The 23,827-nt window shown below is 42.3% G+C and overlaps 2 protein-coding genes across 6 annotated transcripts in view; both read left to right on the top strand.

The window, feature by feature from the left end:
* PLEKHG1 (pleckstrin homology and RhoGEF domain containing G1) overlaps positions 1-12,172 on the top strand; it is a 101,258-nt gene extending 89,086 nt beyond the window's left edge. For all 5 annotated transcript variants that reach the window (XM_082215193.1, XM_082215194.1, XM_082215195.1 and 2 more), the window contains 9 exons: positions 51-137; positions 721-754; positions 2,555-2,650; positions 3,153-3,191; positions 3,651-3,673; positions 4,637-4,822; positions 5,822-5,938; positions 6,554-8,243; positions 8,959-12,172. In XM_082215193.1, coding sequence (XP_082071319.1) covers positions 51-137; positions 721-754; positions 2,555-2,650; positions 3,153-3,191; positions 3,651-3,673; positions 4,637-4,822; positions 5,822-5,938; positions 6,554-8,243; positions 8,959-10,010 — 3,324 coding nt within the window. In that variant the 3' untranslated portion in view covers positions 10,011-12,172. The remainder of the gene's footprint in view (positions 1-50; positions 138-720; positions 755-2,554; positions 2,651-3,152; positions 3,192-3,650; positions 3,674-4,636; positions 4,823-5,821; positions 5,939-6,553; positions 8,244-8,958) is intronic.
* Positions 12,173-15,234: 3,062 nt separating this feature from the next.
* MTHFD1L (methylenetetrahydrofolate dehydrogenase (NADP+ dependent) 1 like) overlaps positions 15,235-23,827 on the top strand; it is a 109,140-nt gene continuing 100,547 nt past the window's right edge. Inside the window, exons 1-5 of the mRNA XM_082215222.1 lie at positions 15,235-15,525; positions 18,690-18,774; positions 20,654-20,704; positions 20,796-20,849; positions 23,149-23,273. Coding sequence (XP_082071348.1) covers positions 15,302-15,525; positions 18,690-18,774; positions 20,654-20,704; positions 20,796-20,849; positions 23,149-23,273 — 539 coding nt within the window. The 5' untranslated portion in view covers positions 15,235-15,301. The remainder of the gene's footprint in view (positions 15,526-18,689; positions 18,775-20,653; positions 20,705-20,795; positions 20,850-23,148; positions 23,274-23,827) is intronic.

The raw sequence follows: 23,827 nt of genomic DNA, 5'->3' as shown, positions 1-23,827 counted from the left end.
ACTCCTTCATGTCTAGCTATAACTCATTGCATTCTTGCAACTTGTAACAGGCCAAATCACAGCAAGATAAGCGCCTTTGGATTCTTCACTTGAAGAGATTAATTCTTGAAAACCACCCTGCCAAAATCCCAGCTAAGGTAAAATATTAACAACTGCCTTATTTGTTTTTTTGTATTTCTATTGATTGATTGATTGATTGACTGATTGAATTTATATACCGCCCTATATACGGAGGTCTCAGGGCAGTTCACAGAACAAAATCAAAATATAAAACCACAAAATATATAATCGAACTAGAAACAACAACCCAATAACACCCCCACACATTTATTATTATTATTATTATTATTATTATTATTATTATTATTAATGCATAGGATGTCTATCAGATCAACCAAAGGCCTGATTAAAAAATGAACTTTTTTGCTTGGTGCCTTTTTAAGAGTGTGGATATGTTAAAAATAAAATATGTGTATTTTAGTCTTCTGTGATAGATGCATCTGGGTAGCCACATTATGATAACAGCACATGAATTGCATTCCACCAAGTTCACTTGAATCAGGACAGTTTTGAAACCAATGTTGCCTTTCAGGTTTTAGAAGGTTTGGTGTGGTGGTTCACCAGCCAAGGACCCAGAGTCTGGTGGAAGGACTATTGCTGACCTGAGGTATTAAGCAAGTTCATATGGTTTATGCAAAATATTTGTTTTTGTTTTTTCAGGCCAAGCAAGCAATTCTTGAAATGGATGCTATCTGTAAGTATATTGGCATATAACTATTCATTTGCATATGTTTTTTTAATTAAAAAACTCTGGAAAATATGTAATAGACAACTGGATGCATTAATCTTAGCTGTCACAATGTTTTCTGGTTCTGGCTCAGAGCTTTTGAATAAGAACGTGGGTGAGACTTTTAGATACTTTCCCTCTTGTACAATTTGTTTCAGTAAGGTAGATACACTAGCCACAAACTCAAACTTCCATGTGTCACAGTGTCTAAACTCAAATCTCTAACATGAGAATAATATTGCTGGCCTATTTTACAGAATTCTTATAAGGATTACTGAGAATGTACATGACACACACTCATGTGTGCTACCACCATGGTTTACAGGACCCCAAACAGAGAATCTTTGCTAGTAGCAGTTAGTTAAATATTTTCAGACACGGCTGCAGAACAGCAATAGTGTTTGGATGATTGGTGCTGCCGGTGAGCCCCAGTGGGATTGACTCTGCTAGGCAGTTCCCCATTGGCTGGTTGGTGATTACAGCAAGTCCCTTTGAAAGCACACTATCAATGTCAGTCACCTGACCCTTTGAAGTTGTCACCTGACTTCGTAAGGAATTTCAGTAAGATTATATAATATATAGCCTATTCATTTCTGAACTTTATTAAGAACTAGCAAAATTATATGATAGGCAATGTTCTACATCCGTGTGTATTTATGAAGAGCTTTTATACTCCTTGTTGGGGAGAATTCTACAAGGTGAGGCAGTTTCCCCTCTGTCATAGAGCTAAGCCACCCCAGTTTTAGGGTTGTGTACTGGTTTTGGCCCCTTCATGGATCACTGCCTTGTCGTGACGAAGGGGCTTGAATAACTCAGAGAAGCTATGAGCTATGCCGTGCAGGGCCACCCAAGACAGACAGGTCATAGCCAAGAGTTTAGACTAAAAGTGATCCACCTCGAGAAGGAACTGGGAAACCACTCCAGTATTTTGCCAAGAGAACTCCATGGACATAAAAAAGGAGAAGCTTTGAGAAGGAAGTGAGAGTTTCCAAGGCATGCTCTGGTTCATGAGGTCAGGGAGACTCGATCACGACTAAGATGACTAAACAACAACTGGTTTTGGCAACAGTGTTGTTCAGTGTGACTCTCCATTTCCCTTATATAAAAGATTGGCAACCGCAAGCAGGATCAAAGTTTTCTGCTTAGGAAAGTTTTGCCAGCTCGTACATCACTTTGTGTTTTGAGATTCTTAATAAGAGCACATTAAATAATTAATGATGAACTATGTTGTCTTTTCAATTCATTTTTAATATCACCCTTCCAGGGGACTGCTATTATGCATGCAGAATGTCTTCTCCAAAATTGTGTGTGGCGTGAAAGACATTTACATAGCTTGTATGTTGCTACCCAAGACATTTCCCAAGCATCCCTCTCAAAGCCATTCACTAATATGAAATAAAACTGAAAAGTATCCTTGGGAACAATCAGGGGGCATTCTCAAATTGTTCCTAGGTGACTCCAGCCTAGGCATAGGCAAACTCGTTCCTCCAGATGTTTTTGGACTACAATTCCCATCATCCCTGACCACTGGTCCTGTTAGCTAGGGGCGATGGGACTTGTAGTCCCAAAAACATCTGGAGGGCCAAGTTTGCCTATGCCTGCTCCAGCCTTTAAAACCAAGCCTGCTTCTCCCTGCATTGTCCTATTCTAGGTTTTGTTTGTGACGAAGCCTTGAGAAATGTAATGCTGTAATCATAAAGTCTTCTCCAAAAGCTCACCTGATGTATGAAGTCATACTTACATATTGTTTCCCTAATTTCTTTATAGATCACCCAGGATTCCATTATAGCCCAGAAGGAGAAATGAAAGCATCGAGTAATTCTAAAGAAGGAATCGCCCCACAGAGGGTGAGAAGGAAGTCAGGTAATAAAATATTTTGTTGTGGTTTCCTATAGGAACATTATTTTACAGTCAAGTCATCTGAAAAGGTCCTTGTACTTCCTGGTCCCCCACCATCAGAAATGTGGTGAGTTGTGCTGTGCCTTTTCAGTAGCAGCACCAAGCCCTATGGAAGAGGTAGGGAAACTGTGGTCCACCAGATGTTAGCAAACTACAGCACCCATCATTCCTGACCATTGGCCATGCTGGCTGGAGCTGATGGGAGTTGAAGTTCAACAACATCTGGAGGCCACATGTTCTCCATCCCTGTTTTGAGAACTTCTTTGCCTGGCACTGACTAACACATATAATTTGGTGTAAAATCAAAGTACAGGGCAGTCCCCTAAGTTTTTCTGGGGTGTTACTGTTTCTCTTTTGGCTGCTGTTGGTTGCAGTTGGGTTTATTTAGGATACTTTTTTATAATATTGTTTAAATCAGGAGACAGCATAAACATTTTAAACAAATGCACATGTGTTTTTCCCGCAGAACCTTCATCCAGAGCCCATAAAATCATCAAGCCAAGTGGTGAGTTACAATGTGTCCTGTATGTGATATTATGCATTAAGTATTACAAATCATGTGGCACCTTTAAGTGTTCGATTAAGTCTATGTAAATAAAAAAACAAAACCCAGTTGTCCTGGGGAAGAGTCGTGTTCAATCTCTTGTCAGGGAACAAATGTCAGATTTGTTAAATATCTGACACACAAAAATAACAAACTTCAAAATCATCAGGCAAACCTTTCAGTTTTGAATGCAGGGGGAGTTTTTCACATGGGATAAATTTATTACAAAAATGTTCAAGCATGCTTACCTTATCTATTGATGGGGCCCATGTTAAACGCAGTACTTTGGTTTATAATTTCCATTTTAAAGTCAACAGGTGTTTTAGACTTAAACCTGTTTTCCACAAATGCGGAACATAATTTTTTACTAAGTGATATTTAGGATTGTTTTGTTTTTTTGTTTCCCACTAATAATTTTAGACATGGATCCAGACACAAAAAAGGTAAGCCATATCATTCTCCTCACCCCCAGTAGCTTGAAAGTGATTTTTGAAAAAGTTAGATTTGAAGTGCTGAATATTTCTTATAACTTCAGAACAGTTTGTTTTCCTTTTTCCACTTACGATTGTTATCCATGCCTGCCACCTAGTGGCTGTCATGGTCTTACCCTTCTTTACCTCCAGTTGTGCACAACTGCAAACAGTAAGCTCGGGGTTGGCATACAGCATTTTATACCTGAGGCAGGAAATCTGAATATTTCCCCACCTCTCCAAACCATAACATGCAAATAATCCGCCTGGAAGATCTCCTGTGCAGTCGCCACTGAAATGAATACAGCTATGCAATAACTTGATGTGCCATGCGTCAAACATGTCTGTCCCCCTCAATGGTATCCCAGCTCTGTTGCTCACTGGGTGTCATGGTAGGGCAGTTTTGGAACATAACAAAGGGTGTGGATTGAGACCAAAGAGACTAAGTAGTGCTGCCTACCACATACTCTCTTGATTCCTCTAAGCCATAAATTGACCACCTATGGTTCTCCAGATGTTGCTGGACTACAGCTCCCAGCATTCTTGACCATTGGCTGTGGCTGATGGGAACAGGAGCCCAACAACATCTGGAAGGCTGCAGTATCCCCACTTCTGCACTAAACTCGTGGTCATTTCACTTCCCTTTTACTGCTCCGTGTTCTGATATTAAGCCACATACAGAAGGATGTGTGTGTCTACTACTGAGAAATAAAAGCTATGTGAGAGATGATTTAAAAAGAGACCAAATACATGATGTGTGGCTTGTATGTGCACATTTATATATGCATATATTTGCATGTTTATGTAGATGCATATGTGTATATATCTGTGAATGTGCTACACACCCACATCAGAATAGCTGCTGATCTAGCTATAGCTTTAAAATGAGAAGGATGGGACCCGGTGCTTCATATAAATATATATTTTCCTTCCAAGCGGATCAGTATTGAAGGAACCCTGCTATCTCAGGCTGAAGCCCTCCTCAGTCCTAGGAAAAAGTTTTTACTGAATCACAAAGGACTGGACTCCAATGAAGTGGCCTATAGTAGCGACCAAGAGGATAATGCCCTCACTGGTGTTATGGATCAGACTGATGCTGACGATGAGGAAGAGACTGAACAGGTAGCCAACTTGCTTTGTGAAATGGAAAGATGAATAGTAGGGTGTGTGTCAGAGATGGGTACATAAAGGATGAGAATTACTGGTGCTTGAAGGATTTATTTCTGTTAATTCCAATGCAAACCTACCTGATCCACACTTCCCAGATTGGAAGTGTGTGAATCGGAATGTAATGATTATTTGGATTTTCATTTCCCCAAATTTTGTGATGCAGTTTTCTGTTGTTGTTGTTGTTGTTTAAAAAGCATTTTTAAATCACTTGTTTAGATAAACACATTTAGAAATGCATACAGAGAGAGAGAGAGAGAGAGAGAGAGAGAGAATGAATTTTCATGCCAGGAGAGAAAAGGGGACATCATCTTCCCTTTGCAGTGCCTTCCTCATACTGGAAAAAAAATATTGCATGTGTATATTTATACACAATATACACCACTTGTGTATATGTGTACAAAATATTTTTACAAGATTATTATTTTAAAATAATAATATTATTTTGAAAAATAGTAATACTCCGTTACATTTTTTGTGGAAATTTCTAGAGGCCAAGGGCCATTCTTCTTTTCCCTGTCTGTGCTCAGGCAGCCTTTCTGAGCTTGTAACAAGACTTGCATATGTTCCTAGCAGTTGTACATTTATTTGAGAGGAAAATACCACCACCCAAAACTTCGTGAAATATAGAAGCCTCATGCTTTCAGGATGATGGCATCACAGCTACCATATCAATCAGAAAGCAACCATATCAGTCTTCCAGAATACTCTTCCTGGAGCCCACCATCTACCCTGCAACAAGCAAAATATATGTCCTTTGTCAAAAACATTTTGTGTTAGCACACTGCCTTTTGCTGACCTCTGTCAGCTTAGGAGGCCCCACCAGAGAGTCCTTTCCACTGTAATAATGCAGTATCTTGTCGAACATTTGACATTTCTGAGACTTGGCTCTGGCTGAAGGCCTTTCTGTGTAAAGGATTATGTGTCATACTGTAACCCTTCTGTTTTCTACAGACCACACAACAAAATTCCCAGCAGAAACCAAAGGGAGGCCGCAAAAGGTTAAACAGTCAAGTTGCTGAAAATTTTGAGAAACGAAGAAGTGTTAATCTCAGTAAATGTGAAATTCAGGTACAGTCTTTATGGAAAAGTGGTTGTCGACTTAATGTATTCAGTGGTGTGAAATAAAATGTCTTCTTTTGCAGGCCTTTCAAAGGAGGTTTTAAGGAAAGGAGCATTCAAATTTTGCTTTTAAAAAGCCAGGGAAAAAATGCAGTGCACCCCTATCCCTGGTTTCTTGCGAGTAAATCCCACTGACTGTGTTCAAAGGGACTTACTCATTTGTGTGTCTGTTCCAGATTGTAGCCTACGGAACCCAGAGGCTCCTGCGTGTTCTGAACCATCTGGAGGGGCCTGCAGACAAATGCTTGTGAATGGCTAGGGTATATGAGAGGCAGAATGGATGGTTGATGAATGGAGTATGTGTTTGTGCATGGGGTTTGTGTGAGAGATGAATGGACGATGAAGGGGGGAGGATTAAAGGCAGAAAGAGAAGGAAAAGAGGTGTCCACACCCACTTTTTGTCTTGGTTCTGCCCAGCACCAGTATGTAGCACCTAGCCAGTTTCCCTCAAGGAAATGAGACTCTCAACTTCAGTAAAGTTTGCCCTCCTCTTATATGTGATTATGATTCTGCATGTTAGTTAGATCATAGACTAATAGTGTGCTCTGTTTCAAAACTTCATAGAATGCAAAGGAGCCTGCAAATGAAGCACCTTCCCAGGTCAACGCAAAGCTTTTATTTTCCTGCAGTGGAGGTGGTCATTCCTCTCGGCAGTTTGCACCACAAAACAGCTCATTTATGGCGAATATTTTGGGCAGAACAGATGCAGTGAGAAACATCTGGACAGACCACCAGATTCGGCAAGCCCTGTTCCCAAGCAGACGCCCCCCGCAAGAGAACACAGAAGACGAAGATGATTATCAGATGTTTGTACCGTCAGAATCTACATCCAACTTGGTTTCCATTGGCTGTGAAGAGAGAGAGCCTTCAGGCCGCCCTTGCAGCTGGCACGTAGGGCTAGCTCATCAAAGGGACATTTCTAGCTCTAACTCTCACAGAATTGTGAGGCGGGCCAGCAGTGCTGGGGAAAGTAAAACTTCTCCGTCTGGTTCAAGATACAGAAAAAATGACCTTGGTCAGAATGCTACTTGGAATGAAATAAAAAGTTCCAGGAGTGACATGGACAATCTGCAGGTGTACCTAGAATCTTCAGAAGAACTGACTATTGATGACATAGATCATGTCTATGACAATATAAGTTTTGAAGATTTGAAACTAATGGGTCTCACTCGGAGGGAAGCATCTGACCGTGCTCCACAAGGGTCAGCTAGAGACTCGCTCTATGAGGCTCAAGACCAAGACATTGCTTTCAATAAAAGACAGGCACCTCAAAGCAGGACCTCTATTTCTACCAGCAGAAATGAAACTACTCCCAGGAGAGGAACTCCACCCGTAAGCTCTCATGATCTAAGGATCAGTGAGGAAAATATCTATGATACCATAGTCCTCCCAGAGCAATCACTGACAAATTTCAAATGTGATCGCCTTAAGTGTTCAAAAAAGAGGAGTTTTCTGGGTCTGGAAACAGATTTTGCATGCTGTGACCACCTGCGGCAGTTTGTTTCTGAAGAAAGCCTCCATTTCAGTGAAGATGAAAATCCCTATCATTGTGTTCCATTAGATCATGATTATTTGAGCTTAGTGGATAGCTCATCAAACTCTGATTCACACTCTCACAAATCTGCTGCGGACAAGTTATCTGAGGAAGTGGATGAAATCTGGAATGACCTGGAGAATTACATCAAGAAGAATGAGGAAAAGACGAGAGACCATGTCCTTGCAGCTTTTCCTGTTTGCAAAGATGACATAGACAACAACACTCCTACTAGAACTACTTGTGAGTTAAATAAAGATGTGGGATATTCACTCCCCCCTCTCTCACTGCCAAAAACACCTGTTTTCCCAAAAGCTTTGCCCAACAAAGTTGCCAGGTTGAGTGAAGCCAACCTCAGATTCGAGGAGGAAGCATCGCTATGTAAGGAAACACCATGCAGAGCAAATTCCTTGATGAGTCTCAACAGATCTTCCCTCTCCAATGAGAGAGCTTTTGTAGATAGTCTTTATGAAACTGCCAGTAGTATTCTGTGCAGTGCAAATGCAGAAAGTACTGACAATGAACTGGATGCTGTGGATAAAACAAAGAACCGGGTCTTCACTATGGCAAGACAGTACAGCCAAAAAATTAAGAAGGCAAACCAGCTTTTGAAAGTAAAAAGCCCAGAGCAAGAGCAACTTTTGAGCCGGCAACATAAATCAAGGCACAAGGACTTAGCAGCCATTTTGGAAGAGAAGAAACAAGGAGGCCCAGCCATTGGTATGTGGACAATGTTGTTTTAAAACCATTCTTACATTGAATACTTTGAATGCCTTTGGAGGAGGTCACACAGGTAGCTTAGCAGCCCATGCATGTCTCCCTTTACAGAGAAACCCCTAGTTTGTGGATAGTGTAGGTGTGGGCCTGGTGGCGGCCAGCATATGCAAACCCCCCCCCCGTGATCTTAATAGTATAATAGTAAAGGGTAAAGGTAAAGGGAACCACTGACCATTAGGTCCAGTTGTGGACGACTCTGGGTTTGCAGTGCTTATCTCACTTTATTGGCCGAGGGAGCCGGCGTACAGCTTCTGGGTCATGTGGCCAGCATGACTAAGCCGCTTCTGGTGAACCAGAGCAGCACACGGAAACGCCGGAGGGGTACCTATTTATCTACTTGCACTTTGACGTGCTTTCGAACTGCTAGGTTAGCATGAGCAGGGACTGAGCAATGGGAGCTCACCCCATCGTGGGGATTCAAAACGCCGTGTATAGTAGTAATAACATCCAAATAGGGCTATAATAGAGTGGATAATATAGCTAAGGCTACAATCCTATGCATGCTTACTTGTCAGTAAGACCTATTAGAATCAACAGGACTTATTAAAAAGATGCGCCCTTACTACGCTATAAATTTAACTCCCATGTTACAGCCTTTTTATAATATGCAATGCAACTTTGTTTTGACCATTGTGTCCTCTGTCACACTTTTCTTTAGGTGCCAGAATTGCTGAATATTCCCAGCTCTACGATCAGATTGTTTTTCGGGAAACCTTACCCCAAAAGACTAGTTCTCAAGACCCATCAAACATAAGGTATTCCTCACCAGTGTCAACATCTCAGTTAGCTGCGGAATGCTTCAGAGCAGAAGACTGGTTGCACTCAACATACAGTAATGTGGAACTCTCAGATTTCTCTCCCTGGTCGGAAGTCCCACACCTGAAGGCCAGAAGCTCCCCTTCGGAAATGAGTGCAAAGCAGAGACAGTTGCCAGCGGCCTGCTCAGTGCCTTCCCTTCAGACTCCTCTTCGCCCGCACATTCCTGCACAAAGGTGGAGTGCAATTATAAGTCAGCCTAACAAAGAGAACTTGCACCACAGTCAGGTTTTTAACTCTTTAGGAAGACGGGAAAGCAATGCAAAGTCACAGATGCACAGCAGGTCACAATCATCTTCCTCTATTGTGGCCAGCAAGTCTGGGGAGTCAATAAATTATCCACACGAAATGGACAAGAAGCAGCTGCATTCAGACAGGAACTTTCTCTCTGAACACTATAAAGAATCTGTACCAGGTGCCACCCCAGGACTTGCAGCATGTGATGGAGCAAAGCAGAGCCTCGAGAATTGCTCCGAAATGATTCTGCAGGATTCTCAAAAAATTCTTAGAGTTAACAGAAACTTGCTCTCAAATGCACAAATAGCTACCCAGAACTATTTTTCTAACTTCAAAGACACTGATGATGGAGAAGGAGATGACGACGACTATGTTGAAATAAAATCTGAAGATGAGGGCTCCGATTTAGAGAGTTTCTACAACCAAACAAAACTCTCGGATCCAAACATAAATGTACATTGCGCTGCTTCAGAAACTTGTAGTGACAAAATTATTCCCCTGGCTCCTGCTAAGGCATCAGACTCTTTCCTGGCCACATGTAGTGATTCAGATAAATTGAATGATTACCTATGGAGGGTACCATCTCCTAATCAGCAGAACATTGTCCAGTCCTTAAGGGAAAAATTTCAGTGTCTTAGCTCAAGCAGCTTTGCTTGATTTTTTTTTTTTAATTCCTAACATTATGCCTTAATGCTGACAAAGTTATAATAGGGCTGCCTGTACTGGTAGAGTACATTGTAGTGTGTATATTTTAACTATTATGTAGTGAGAAATTTAAAGTGACTAGTTTTGCACTGTCAAGTTATTGACTGGCTTCACGTTGCAGGCAGATTTCTGGCTAGCTTTTCCTTGCATCCATTCTCAACAGTGTCCCCTATGCTGAAATCATGGCAATGATTTTATGAAAGCCAGTCACGTAGGCCAGAATTCTGATTTTGTCCTAGGAATGGCATTAATGCTGAAAAGCAGGGGGGGGGGGACTGGCATATCATGTGAAATGTGCAGTGAAATATCAGTGAAAGATAAAGAAAGAGTACTCTCAGGTTTACTTGCTTAAAGGACTGCACATATATTTTCATCAAGTGAGGTATGAAATACTGTGATTGGACTGAAGCTTATTGTTGTATTGTCACTTAACTCCAATAGCGTTAAGATTCCCCTCCTTACGTTTCCGCAGCCCACTTTTCCAAGTAGGTTTGATAAATAAAATGTGCACTTGTGGTACAGACCAAAATGGAATCTGTGGGATCAAGTAGCAAAGCACCTTTCTCCAATTCAAGCCTGCAGGGTAGCTGGAACTCCATTTTGGAAACAATTTCCTGACACTAGTAATTTAAACCTATACATTACTGAACACAAACTAGAGATGGTTCAGTCCCATTAGCTTACAGGGATCCCCCTCCCCCATTTGTTTAAGTTGGTATCCTTTTATTTCAATACACTACATTCCTTTTTGTCTCCCTTTTATCACATGAAAGTAGTAAGTAGCCCTAATCAGATGTTTAGTACCCATAAATGCCAAACATACGAGGGAACACTGAGATAGCACAAGCCGTTATCGCCATCTAAATACTGACACACATGCTGGCCATGTCCTGATTTCCATCTGAATAGGTCCATCTGTATGCAGGTATGGCTCCCTCCACAGAGCTGATTGATAGCTGTTCCTGGGGCAGGAGCTGTTCACTTGCATATCCATGCTCACATAGCCCAACCTTTTAGACTGATGCTTATCACACATGGGCTGGGAGAACGTGAAAGGCACCCATGTCTGTACATTCTCAATAACCCCTTCACAGATTTAGTATGAGCAGGTACCAAATACCTGAATAGAGTTGACTCTTACTGTTTATGCTGCTGTGTATTCTGTCATCTTATTTTTTGCATAGCTTTAGCTTGGAAGCAGTAGTGCTTTTACTTGAAAAAAAATATGGTGTGCAAACACACAGTGTTTAACCAGTTTTCAGATGAAGGACATATAACAGTGATATAAATGAAATTGAAATGCATTTTGCCAAGGATGGGAGTTCTCTCTTTTCCACTTAAAAGCATTCCACTTTGCTCTAGCACAAGGCACAGTAGCCCTCATACATTTTAGAATGTCAACAAGTTGCTTTTACAGGCATTTTTTGACAAAATCCCACAAGTGATGAGTTTATATTCCATTCTACAAAAATAGATATTGAAAGCTTTGTGGTTTCTGAATTTATCTGAACTTCATGCAACAAATGCTTTTTAATTTTTGAAATACTACTTCAAGAATGTTGGGATTTTATTTCTGGTTTACCAAGATCTCAAAATTTCTTATGCAAGGCTGTCCCAGTTACATAGAAGAGCTGACTGCAATTCAAGCTATGTCTAGTAAAATAGATTATGACTAATGCAAGTATATTTTAAATTAGCAAACTTCAATTTTTATTTAATAAAAATGTAAAATAATGTAAATAATAGTAAAAGAAATTAATTTGAGTGCATTAACAATAGGCACATTTAGGTTCCTTTGTAACGACAGAGGAATTTTATTAATCTGATAAAATAATGAGATATATGCTCAATGGAACACATAGCTTGGTGAGGAACAAACAATATGTTTGGGGTACTTTTTGCTTTGCTGGCAGAAAAGCAAACAGCTGAATTCACAAGTAGTTGAGCCCTGGAAAATGTTTCCATAAAAACAAGGGCAATACTGGTTTTCAATTCTCAAATGAGCTGCCAACCTTGTATCTAGTTCATGCTTTGTAGGGAGCTTGACTTACGCTGTCTAACATCTACAATTGCCATTTCCCCAAAAATACCAGTTAGAAAGAAAACTACTCCCAGATCTAGATTTTATAAATACTACAGTTCCTCATGCAAAACTTATGTAGCCAAAATAGCAAAAGAATGCCATTGTTAACCTGGTTTGAATTTGGTAAATGAACAGTTGGCAATACCATGCATCTTTTTTTCTGAAGACACTAATATATATTCCTTCATATTGTAACATAGAAGGTTAAATTCACTTTGTTGCACAGCCTTCTCAAATGAGCAAATTATATAAATTTTCTGCAGCCTCAGGACAATACAAATGTGAATGGAATCAAAAGCAGCTGTTTCTTGGTACACAAAAGGCGAGTTCATTTGAGGGTCTTCTTCAAGACCACCACCCACATTGTAGGTTAGTGGGTCCGTTTTACTGTCTGAACTCTCCTGAGCACATTACTTCTTTCATGGCAGTGGGTAGCACAAAAGTGTAATGTGAGGGCACAGTAGGAAAATAGCAGCCATTACTAAAACTGGAAAAATGGAGCCAGAGAATTAAGGATGCAGCAGAGGAGTCAATATGACATGTGCTGCAAATTAGATAGGTCATAGCAGACTCATCACATTTTTATTAGTTTAAAGGTGGATTTCTCTTTTCTTTTGAAGTGTCATACCTCTCTTTTGCAACTTTTTGTAAAGAACATTTGAAAGGAGGTTTATAATTTTTAACCATGTAACATTGTTTGTAAAATACTCTGGTTTTAATGTATTTCTGTACTATTTGTTGATAGTGTCAGCATGATTCTACTGGACAGGGTTCACAATTAAGTCATTCTGGATGGATTCACACTGCGTGTTTCCTAATTTCTGCAAATCATTTGTTAGCATTTTATTCTACTGGTTAGAGACAACCTCTACATTGCACTTTTTTTCATGTAAGGAGTCTTTTTTTAAGGAAGATGTAAAAAATGTATGTACATGTAGAATATTCTTCAGTAAAGCTTTTTCTCATTTTGTTATGCTTAAAAGCTGAGTTTAAAGCATGCCAAACCTGAAAATATGTAAGTAATAGCTGCCTAGGGGGGAAAATAAATACTATTTGCAGCAAAATTGAAAAAAGAAAATGTAGTCTGTTTTGTTAATTGTTTCACACTGTGCAGTGTACCAAGGGGATTCACCCTTTTGCAACTTTTGCCACTGCCTCCTTTACTTGGCTTTTACCATTTACTGAATCAGCTGGGAACGGCCAGCATTGGTGAACATATTAAGATACATATCCAAAACAAAGAGTGTGTTCTAGTATAATGTATTATGGGGGTCACCCAGCTAAAGCCTGTGGGTGCCGTGGTGCCTGTGAAGGCCTTCATTGGCACCCTGGGCAGAGGGCCTGGATTTGTGAGCTTTCATTTGGAGGGAAAGGGTAAGTCTTTAGCCCTCCAGGAAGAGGGGGGTGAAATATGAAGCAAAATACAGTGGTGCCTCGCAAGACGAAAATAATCGGTTCCGCGAGTCTCTTCGTCTAGCGGTTTTTTCGTCTTGCGAAGCAACCCTATTAGCGGATTAACAGCTATTAAAGGCTTAGCGGCTTAGAAAAAGGGGGGAGCGAAAAAAATCGCAAGACGTTGTCGTCTTGCGAAGCAAGCCCATAGGGAAATTCGTCTTGCAAAGCGCATCGAAAAATGGAAAACCCTTTTGTCTAGCGGGTTTTTCGTCTTGCGAGGCATTCGTCTTGCGGGGCACCACTATATGCAGGTATCCTTCTAAGCAATTGCTGTGAAATGAGCCAGCTTAGTAGGTTGCTTCTGCCCCTCAGTATTTTTAGTCAACAAGTGAGAGCTGTGATTTGTTGTTCATTTGTTCAGACACCAGGTATTAGCAATCTCTGGGGTCCTGAAGAGCTAGTGTAGAAATATCACTCTGGTGCATAGGCTAGGAGTAGCACAGGTTCTCCCAGAGTAGAAAAATGAACGTAGTATCCATGTACCAGTAGGACACTGTGGTTTAGGATGACAGAAAGCACCCCTGACTTGGGACCACTGAGACTGAGGCAGCAATAAAAGCTGTAGAAACATGGAGAGATGCTTTTGTGAGCTCTAGCACCAGCTTTTTGGGATGCGGGTGGCGCTGTGGGTAAAACCTCAGTGCCTAGGACTTGCCGATCGCATGGTCGGCAGTTCGAATCCCCGCGGCGGGGTGAGCTCCCGTCGTTCGGTCCCAGCTCCTGCCCACCTAGCAGTTTGAAAGCACCCCTAAGTGCAAGTAGATAAATAGGTACCGCTTTATAGTGGGAAGGTAAACGGCGTTCCGTGTGCTGCTTTGGTGCCGTCTCGCCAGAGCAGTTTTGTCACGCTGGCCACATGACCGGGAAGTGTCTGCGGACAGCGCTGGCTCCCGGCCTATAGATGTGAGATGGGCGCACAAACCCCAGAGTCTGTCAAGACTGGCCCGTACGGGCAGGGGTACCTTTACCTTTTAGCACCAGATTTTATTAAGAAAGAACCATTTCCCCTCCTTGCCAAAGGGCTTCTTCAAAACTCTGGGTATCCTACTAATCATGCTGCATCCTACTAATAATTGGTGCCAAGTGTTGTCCTGGGCCCCTTGTAACCAGTGGTGGGTGGCCACCATTTCAAATTTCATTTCCCACAATGCCCCAGAAAAGGCACAACGCAGAGGTACTGTGGGAAAAGCCAGAGTCTGCTGCCCGCGGGCGAGATGCTCTTCAAAGGAAGATTCTCCAAGCAGCAGCAGACGCTGAAGCGGTGGTTGGCAGTTTTAATTACCAAATATTGCTCCTCGTCCCTCTTTTCCCGTTTCCTTTGAAGTAAGGCCAAGTTTCCAAGTTAGCAAAGGCTAACATGCCCCCCTGTGTTCATTATAAGGCCAATATTTCCAAGTGGCGACGTTTGCTCAGGGGAAGCGAGGGCCATGGCACATGCCCTGGGTCCGCAGGAGAGGACAAGGGTCCGCTCGCTCACCACCTGAGGGGAGCTTTGCGGACGAGTCTATGCCCGGAGGTGCGAGCGAGGCGCCGAGGCTCCGCTGGGCCCCCGCCTTTCGCAGGCATTTCTTGGAGCCGGCCACGCTTTGCCCGTCGGGCGCCCCTCCCCGCGCCACGTCCCTCCCCAGAAGCCAACAACTCCGCCTCCCCGCCAGGGAGCCCCGACAGCAGCAGCAGCTTCCCTCCCGTCCTTCCTCTCGCAGCCATGAGGCTCTCTGTCCTCCGTCGCCTGGCGTGGAGACCGGCGGCACCGGCTGCAGCCAAGCACGGCGGGAAGAAGATGGTCAGCTGCGGGGTTCTGCCTCTGCTGCGCCCTGGAAGCGGCTGCCCAGGCGCGCTCCTGCTCCCCCGGGGCATCTGCGGCACGTGGGGCCGCCTGGACAAGCAGCGAGGGTCCGGCAGCGGAGGGCTACGGGGCTCGGCGGCCAGGTAAGCGGACGGTTCCCTTTTGCAGAACGTGGGGGTGGGAAGTGCCTGGTCCCGCCGCCAGCGCTTCTAGTTTGTAGCCGGCACTCGGCCCCTCGCCTCCACGTGGGGAGCAGGGCTCCGCCTCCGGGCAGGCTGTTGTGTCTGATGCAATAACGCAGATGCATTGCGGAGGAGGAGGGGGGAAGGAGGGAGTGGCGTCTCCGGCAGCCAATCCGCTGCTAAGAAGCGGGAAGCGCAGCTTCCTATTGGCCCCGTGAGCGCCTGCTTTCACTCTCCCCGCTTCTAGAGCTACTAACTCAAATCGGAGTTCATTTAGGTTCATTGGAACTTGCTTATTTATATCTGTCTTCAGAGACACACACACACACCAAATATATATAGGTTCTCTCTCTCTCTTCCATCGTCTCTTGAGAAAGACGGATGCCAACAGATGGATAGATATAAAATAAATAAATATACATATAAATTGAAATAGAATAAATCCCAAAGATGGTTTACAACCCAGTGAAAAACACAATAATAAAAGAAAGTCATTGGATCCTGTGAGGGCGGTTGCCGTTTTCAGAGTTGCCATATAGACATGGCTATCCAACCTATTTTGGCTTTTTTCCATCGCTGTATGCAGCACTGCCGATTTTTTTTATTGTAAAAAACTCCTTTTCCTTTAAGGATCCCTTAACAGGTAGCAGTTAATCTGTTGGAAGTTTATCTCCATAATTTGTTCTCTGTGGCAGAAGAAGCTTCTTTTGCTAAATGTATATTAGATGATGAAAAAAGTTGGCAGTCCTAGAAATTCAGCCTTTTGTGGAGCTTGTACAGTATAAATGTAAGCATGTTTACTGAGAAGTCAGCCAAATTCGGCTCATTGAAATTTGCTTCCAAGTAATCAAATTAAGACTGGTGGTGTTAAAGGAATAGTGCCTCTCTTGAGTGTGCACTCTGGAATAGCTCTGCAGGGCAGAATCTTCTCAGTTTGCAATGCTAAGACTGCAGTCCTGTGGTGACTTACTAGGGAGTAAGTTCCACTGAGTGCAATGGGACTTTTGAGTAGACAAATACAGGTTTGCACAGGAACACGCTTCAGGTATACGTGCGGAAAGAACCTCTTGAGATACTAGCACCTTGGGATCAAGGTCTCCCAAGGCAACATCAATTTGACACCTTGGTTTCACAAAGCATGACCTCTGGCTTTATGTTAATAGATGTAGGGTGGCCAGATGCAGAAGGGAAAACTTTTAACAATTGTGTAGAATATGCAGTTTCAGCAGGTGTACAAACTCCTACATCCACACAGCTACTAAAGCTGTAGGAGCCTTGGCCTTTTTTTTTTTTTAATCTGGCCGGCATTTATCTATAATGTATTGTTAATGAATTTGTGGGTGCCAGAGTTTGTGGGTTGAAGACACCCATAACTCCTGGATTTGATAAATGTTGAAGTTTAATCAATGCTTGGCTGAATTTAGCAGTGTCAAAATACAGGCCAGCCTGATAATGGCTGCTAAGTATGAGTTGTTAACAGAGTACACAGACAGAGAGATAAGCCATCAGCAAAGCGAAGACTATGTGCCAGCTGCAAATGGGTGGAGCCCTGCCCTGAGCTCTGGGAAGTTAGCAGAAGAGAATGCCAGAGCTTTTAGGAGGGAGTTTAGGGATTTCAGTTTGGGATGATGTAATCGGGAGGGGGAAACCTTGTGTCAGTCTGTTAAATGTGGCAAGCAGGGTCAGAGCACAAAGTTTGAATCGGAAGCTGGAGCAGTAGAAGAAATGGAGCCGATCTGAAGTTTAATGCTTTAAACCGCTCAAGTTGTATATGTGTGTAAATAAGTCATATATCATAAAAGCACCACGGTCTCTGCTGTGCCTCATTGCCAAAGGAAACACAGACCGTGGAGGAGCCCCTGGAGTTCCTGGACTCTCACACCGCTCTGAGATTGGGGAAATATGTAACAGTATTGTGTGTATATGTGTATTAGGAGCAGGGCCATGGGTCAATGGTAGAGCGTCTGCTTTGCATGCGGAAGGTCCCATATTCAAGCTATGGCTGGGAGAAAAACCTGCTTAAAATCCAAGAGAGCTGCTGCCAGTCAGTATAGACTCTACTGAGCAAGTTGGGCCAGTGGTTTGATTGTTCCTAAGAAGGTGCACTTTTGCACATGTGTGTCTCATTCATAAATAACATAACTTGGGGGTATTTTGTACAGGGAAATCAGTCATTGGAGGCCAACTATACAGTGGTACCTCAGGTTACATACACTTCAGGTTACATACGCTTTAGGTTACAGACTCCGCTAACCCATAAATAGTACCTCAGGTTAAGAACTTTGCTTCAGGATGAGAACAGAAATCGTGCTCCGGAGTTGCGACGGCACCAGGAGGCCCCATCAGCTAAAGTGGTGCTTCAGGTTAAGAACAGTTTCAGGTTAAGAACGGACCTCCGGAACAAATTAAGTACGTAACCAGAGGTACCACTGTACAGATATATATTGTATACTAGTGAACCTTGGTATAGAACTCATTACAGGCCAAAACTACAGTGGAACCTCGGGTTACATACCATCCTCCTTACAAATGCTTCGGGTAACGACCTCCGCTAACCTGGAAGTAGATGCTCCTGGTAGCAAATTTTGTCCCGGGATGTGAGCAGAAGTCATGCGCCGGCAGCGCAGCGGCCCTATTAGCAAAAGCGCACCTCATGTTATGAACAGTTTCGGGTTAAGAATGGACCTCCGGAATGAATTAAGTTCATAACCAGAGATACCACTCTAGTGGTCATATAGCTTATCTTTGTAAGCTGCCCTGGGGGCCTTTTTGGCTAAACAGGTAAAAATGTTTTAAATAAATGTTTACTTATAATGTGAATAACATTCAGAAAACAAAGACTTTCTGTGTAAATCTGATGTATCTTCAATGGGACTTACATGGGAGTAAGTGTGCTTAGGATTGTAGCCTTTATATCTTAACTGTTGCTGTAGGATTGGATGATTTTTTTTAATTTTTTTGGTATTTTGAAGTTGCTAGATATTGCATATTGGCTCACGATATGCTCAAAATGAGCAATTGTCTTCGTGGGTAATCCAGAAAGGGTAATCATGTGCTAGCTGATGAGATCATGGAAATAAAGTTATATTATATACTAATACAGATCATATTTTTATTTTTAAAAGTGAAATCATTGAGAGTTCAAGGAAAGCCCTGAATTTACTGCAGAGACAGCATCCTACATTTAAACCTGCACTTGCTGTTGTACAGGTAAAACCCTATAGATGATGATTTCAGAAGTGAAACAACAAACCAGTACTTTATGAAAACAGATCTAGATCTGTGAATGGCTATTTATCTTGCACACCATAACATCTTCTTAACTGCAGAGCTACTTTAAACCAGATAAATGCATTATTGGGTATATTTGAAAGTGTGAGGAACCTTTGGCCTCCAGATGTTGCTAAACTACAAACCCCATCATCCCCAACATGGCCAGTAGTAGAAGCTATTGAAACCATATTTCTGCTGGACTTAACTTTTCCATTTCACAATCTTTAATGTTACTTCCCCTAAATAAAAATCTTCTTGTATGATCTTCCTGCTACAGCTTCTGAAAATCTTGATCACATCTGCACCATACATTAGCTCAGTTGGTTAGAGTGTGGTGCTGATAATGCCAAGGTCGTGGGTTTGATCCCCATATGGGCCAGCTGCATATTCCTGCATTGCAGGGAGTTAGACTAGATGATCCTCAGGGTCCCTTCTAATGCTGCAATTCTATGAAAGCACTCTTACACTACTTCAGTTATCATGGCTTCCCTGTATTGGATCTTGGGAACTGTAATTTGCTAAGGGTGGTGAGAGTTCTGAGGACAGGGAGGCTCTCCAACATGCTGAGGTGAAGCTTGAGCAGGGAAATTGGCACAAGTGGAATGTCTTCTTCTGGGGCTACACTGGATATCAACTCACCCACTCCCAAGTAAGAGGATTGTTCAATATCTAACCTTTGGGAGATATTACATTTACTACTCTCAAATATTCATACTTTGCCCTTCCTCAAAGGAGCTCACAGTGGAATACGTGGCCTATCTCATTTTTATCTTTCCAACAACCTGATATGAGATGAATTGGGCTGAGGGTGCAAGAGTAGTCCAAATTAAAACATTGGTTTCTTACTGAAAACTGGATTTTATAACTAAATAACTACCGTATTTTTCGTCCCATAGGATGCACCGGCCCATAGGACGCACCTAGTTTTTTGGGGGGAAAATAAAGGAAATTTTTTCCCCTTTATTTTCCCCCCAAAACCAGGTCGGGGAACAGCGGGATGGCGGCGCGCCGCCTCCCCGCTGTCTCCCGAGCTTGTGGGGCTGGCCGATGTCTGCCCGAAGCGCGGGGCACTCTGCTTCAGCGCTCCCCGCGATCCGGGAAGCAGGCTGCTATCCACAGCCTAGGGAGCCCTGCGGGAACTCCTGCGGGCTCCCCAGGCTTGCTGATAGCTTCCTGAAGCCTGGAGAGCGAGAGGGGTCGGTGCGCACCGACCCCTCTCGCTTTCCAAGCTTCAGCGAAAGCCTGCATTCGCCCCATAGGACACACACAGATTTCCCGTTCATTTTTGCAGGGGAAAATGTGTGTCCTATAGGGCGGAAAATACGGTATTCTGTACAAAGCAACCCACCGATGTGACTTCTTGCAGTAAGGCTACTGGCGTCCTGAAAACATGCCAAACACTATAATCCTCTGTACTGCTTCCCAGTACTCTAATTTTCTATGGAGTGCTCTGGGAAGCCAAGCTAGTATGTTTCCATTTGTATCTTGTCAGGGATTGCTTCACTTCTATATAACCACAAGAATATGCAAGCATCAGGGGTAGGTTTTTTAACAACTGGGAATAGGGCTTGCAAAGCCAAGCTACTCAGTGCCAAGAATTTGCCCAAAGGTGCTTGATTGTGCAACATACTCCTGGTAATATTAAGAAACTCACCGTTTCCATTCAGTTCAGTAAATCATATTTCTTACCCGGTTGCAAATTTCTCATCAAGTATTGATTTTTTCTTTAGTTACAAATTGTTTACAGTCTCATTTTCTTTGACACCATTCCTAACTTGTTACAGTTCTTTTTTTACTTTTCTTTAATCCCTTCAAGGTTGGCGATGATGATCTGGGGCAAGAAATTATCAAAAACATTGCTGAAGAGGTGAGAGTATGGAGATACTTGTTTCTTCCAAATTAAACTGAGAAATTATTGGGCTTTATATCAAATATTTTCCCCCCATTTTTATTTGCAGATTGGCCTGAACCTTGTTCATATTTGTCTCCCTCGCAACTATACTGAACATGAGGTAATAATTTATGAATTTAGGGCTTCCCCAGATGCAGTAGTGCTGAATGGCTAATTGATTGAATTCAGAAAAAAGCTCATAGAAGAGGGTTGTTGGCTTTCCTACCCCTCCTTTCCCCCAACAGCTTCCAAAGGCTTTACCTGAAGTTTGAGGGTCCTCCTGGATGAGCTGGGCTGGGCTGTGGTGTGGGAAGGCTTGCTGAAAATTTATGTAGAGACACCTTCCATGAGAGGATCTCTCGCTTTCTTCTTATTCGCTCTGCATCATAGCCCATCACATTCAGGAAGCTTAACAAACAACAACAACCATTTATATGTACCCCACCCATCTGACTGGGTTGCCCCAGCCACTTTGGGTAGCTTCCAACATATATAAAAACATACCAAAGCATTAAGCTTTAAAAAGCTTCCCTATGCAGGTCTGCCTTCAGATATCTTTTAAAGGTTATATAGTTATATAGTTATAGTTATATAGTTTGAAGGGCTGACAGGAGAAGAAGGGGCCGCAAAATGCTTCTGCCCACCTCCTTCCAGTGGTGCTTCTTGAAATACAAGCAAAAATCTTTATATATGTGTTTTTCCACCCAAGCACTGCCTATGGTACATGCCTGTAAACTGCCTAATAGTATGATCCAAAGCACATATACTTGCAAATTTCATTGAAGTGTCCTGCCTGGGTCTATGCATCTGAGAAATAAGTCCACAAGTTCAGAAGGGTGTACTTCAGTGTAAGTGTGCAGAGGACTACATCCTTGTGAGTAAGTACACTTAGTTTTGCAACTGAATACCCATAAGAACAGCCCTGCATTTGGGAAGCCTAAAAACAGGACACGAGCACAATAGCTCTCTCTTATTCCTAAGGAATTTTTACTCAGAGGTAACCCCAGTTACCTAGGAGTAAGACCCATTGTATTCGGTAGAACGTACTTCTGAGTAGGCATGAGTTGGAGTCTTGTTGATTACATGTTTAGTCCCGTTGAAGTAGTTAAGGATAGCATGACTCTTTCTAAAAATAACAAAAGAATTCAAAGTTGAGATTGATAGTCTTCAGTCCTCAGCTCACCCCTGTTAATATATTGTGTGTTGCATTTGCCTACAGATTTACATTATCTCTGAAAACTTGAGCTGTGTACTCTTGAGGGCTGCCTGCTGTTTGATTGCAGGTTTCTTACCCAGACATTATTTCAATAAGAAATCTGCTATGTTTAGTTACAGTATGTTATATTGCATGGTAAGACCATTACCAATAGAATATTAATAAGGATGAGCTTTCAGTCTGCAGCTATTACAGTATTCCTACCTAAGTAGCTGTCATAACCTACACTTACAATATCAACAAATCTGCTAACAGTGGAGAAGAATGTAAAACTTCTACAAAGCTCTTTGATGCTATCTTGCCTGGTCATCCCACAGTTTCTCATGCTCTGAGAAAGGAGAGAGATTGTGCTGGTGGGGGTATGAGGGAGAGAAGCAAAAGCAGCTAGTGGTGGTTGCAGGAGCTACAAAGAAGGTGGGAGGAGAGGAGGCAGAGTGGCTGGAGGGGAGGTTGCCACCCCTCCCAATCCTACCACCTTATCTTGACCTTAGAAACCTATTTCCCCTTCCTAGAGCTGTTTTCATGAGACACACTGTTCCCACTGACTATGGGACAAGCTTCTTCTCCATGTATTGTTCTTAAGTGCAGAAAATTCCACAGAACAAATAGAAGACATTCGCCTATGTGGTAAAAATAATCCACCCCGTTAAAATTGTATGCCCACATTTTGGAAGCATTATACATTTGACATTCTTCCTTGCCATGGTGATGTTTTTATATTTGTTGTCTCATTTTCACTTAATAAATGGCATGTTTCAAATAATAAATTTGCAGTTGGCCTGCGACCATGTCCTTCCCTTGTGGGTTTTTGCGGGTTCCTTCTAGTTCTAGAAATACTGTATATCTGTGTCTCTGCTGCGATCCCCTACTTGACCAGCTCCCACCCATCTTCAGCCTATTGTGGTATCTTTAGACTACTATAGTACTGACTCACAACTGTATTGTGGGATGTAGCAGTTAGTATACATTTCGAATGATAGAGCAGTGTTCAAGTGCCCAAAGGTGGACTTTTACAGCAACACATGATCATAATAGTGAGTGTACTTTTGCTATATTCTTTCAGTTTCTGCAAGCGAAACATCATGTCTGATTCCATTTATAAATGATCCAATTTTCATTATATATTAAAATTATAATATTTGATCATGTCCTTCAAGCTGATCATTTTTAAATCCTGATTTCTTAACCTTCTATTATTTTCTAGGTTATAGATGAAATTGTAAAGCTCAACGAGAATCCTAAAATTCATGGTCTTCTCCTTCGCCTCAGTAAAGAGTCATACACAAGCAAAATATTGAATGCTGTAAAACCAGAGAAAGATGTGAATGGGCAAGTTAAATGCTATTCAGTCTCCAGAAAATGTGGATTCATATGGGCTTGGATCCAGATGTTGCTGCCACCAGTGAAAGGGAAGGGAGATGACTTGCTGATTCCCCACTCCCCCTGCAGTCGGAAATATTTATTAACTTTGCTTACTTCATTTCATTTTTAATACATTTGTAATAATCTGTATCAAAAATGACAAATGAATGAATGTGTGGATTGAAGTGCATATTTGCATGTCAGTGTATGTCATGGTTAATGGTTTGCTGTGAATGCGGAGATTGCTCCTGTTCTAGCAAGTGGGAGCAACAAACCATGATCCTTGACTTAGCACTACATCCAAACTGGAGATTGTCATTTGTTTTGCGCAACTATGTTCTGAAGCCAAAGTTAGTTCTTGGCTTGACCATTGTGGTTTGTGGAAGTGAAATAAACCATGATGGCTCTGTCCAAATGTAGTGCTAAGCCAAGGATTATGGTTTGTGATGCCTGCTCATTAGCAAGGGGGGGGGGCAAAGTGGGCATAATCTCTGCATTCGTGGTGAACTGTTTATCATTGG

Source organism: Podarcis vaucheri (genome assembly GCF_965113315.1).
Source record: "Podarcis vaucheri genome assembly, chromosome: 3".
Lineage (NCBI taxonomy): Eukaryota > Metazoa > Chordata > Lepidosauria > Squamata > Lacertidae > Podarcis > Podarcis vaucheri.
Note: the sequence above shows the minus strand (reverse complement) of the source record. Positions and strands in the feature narration are given on the sequence as shown.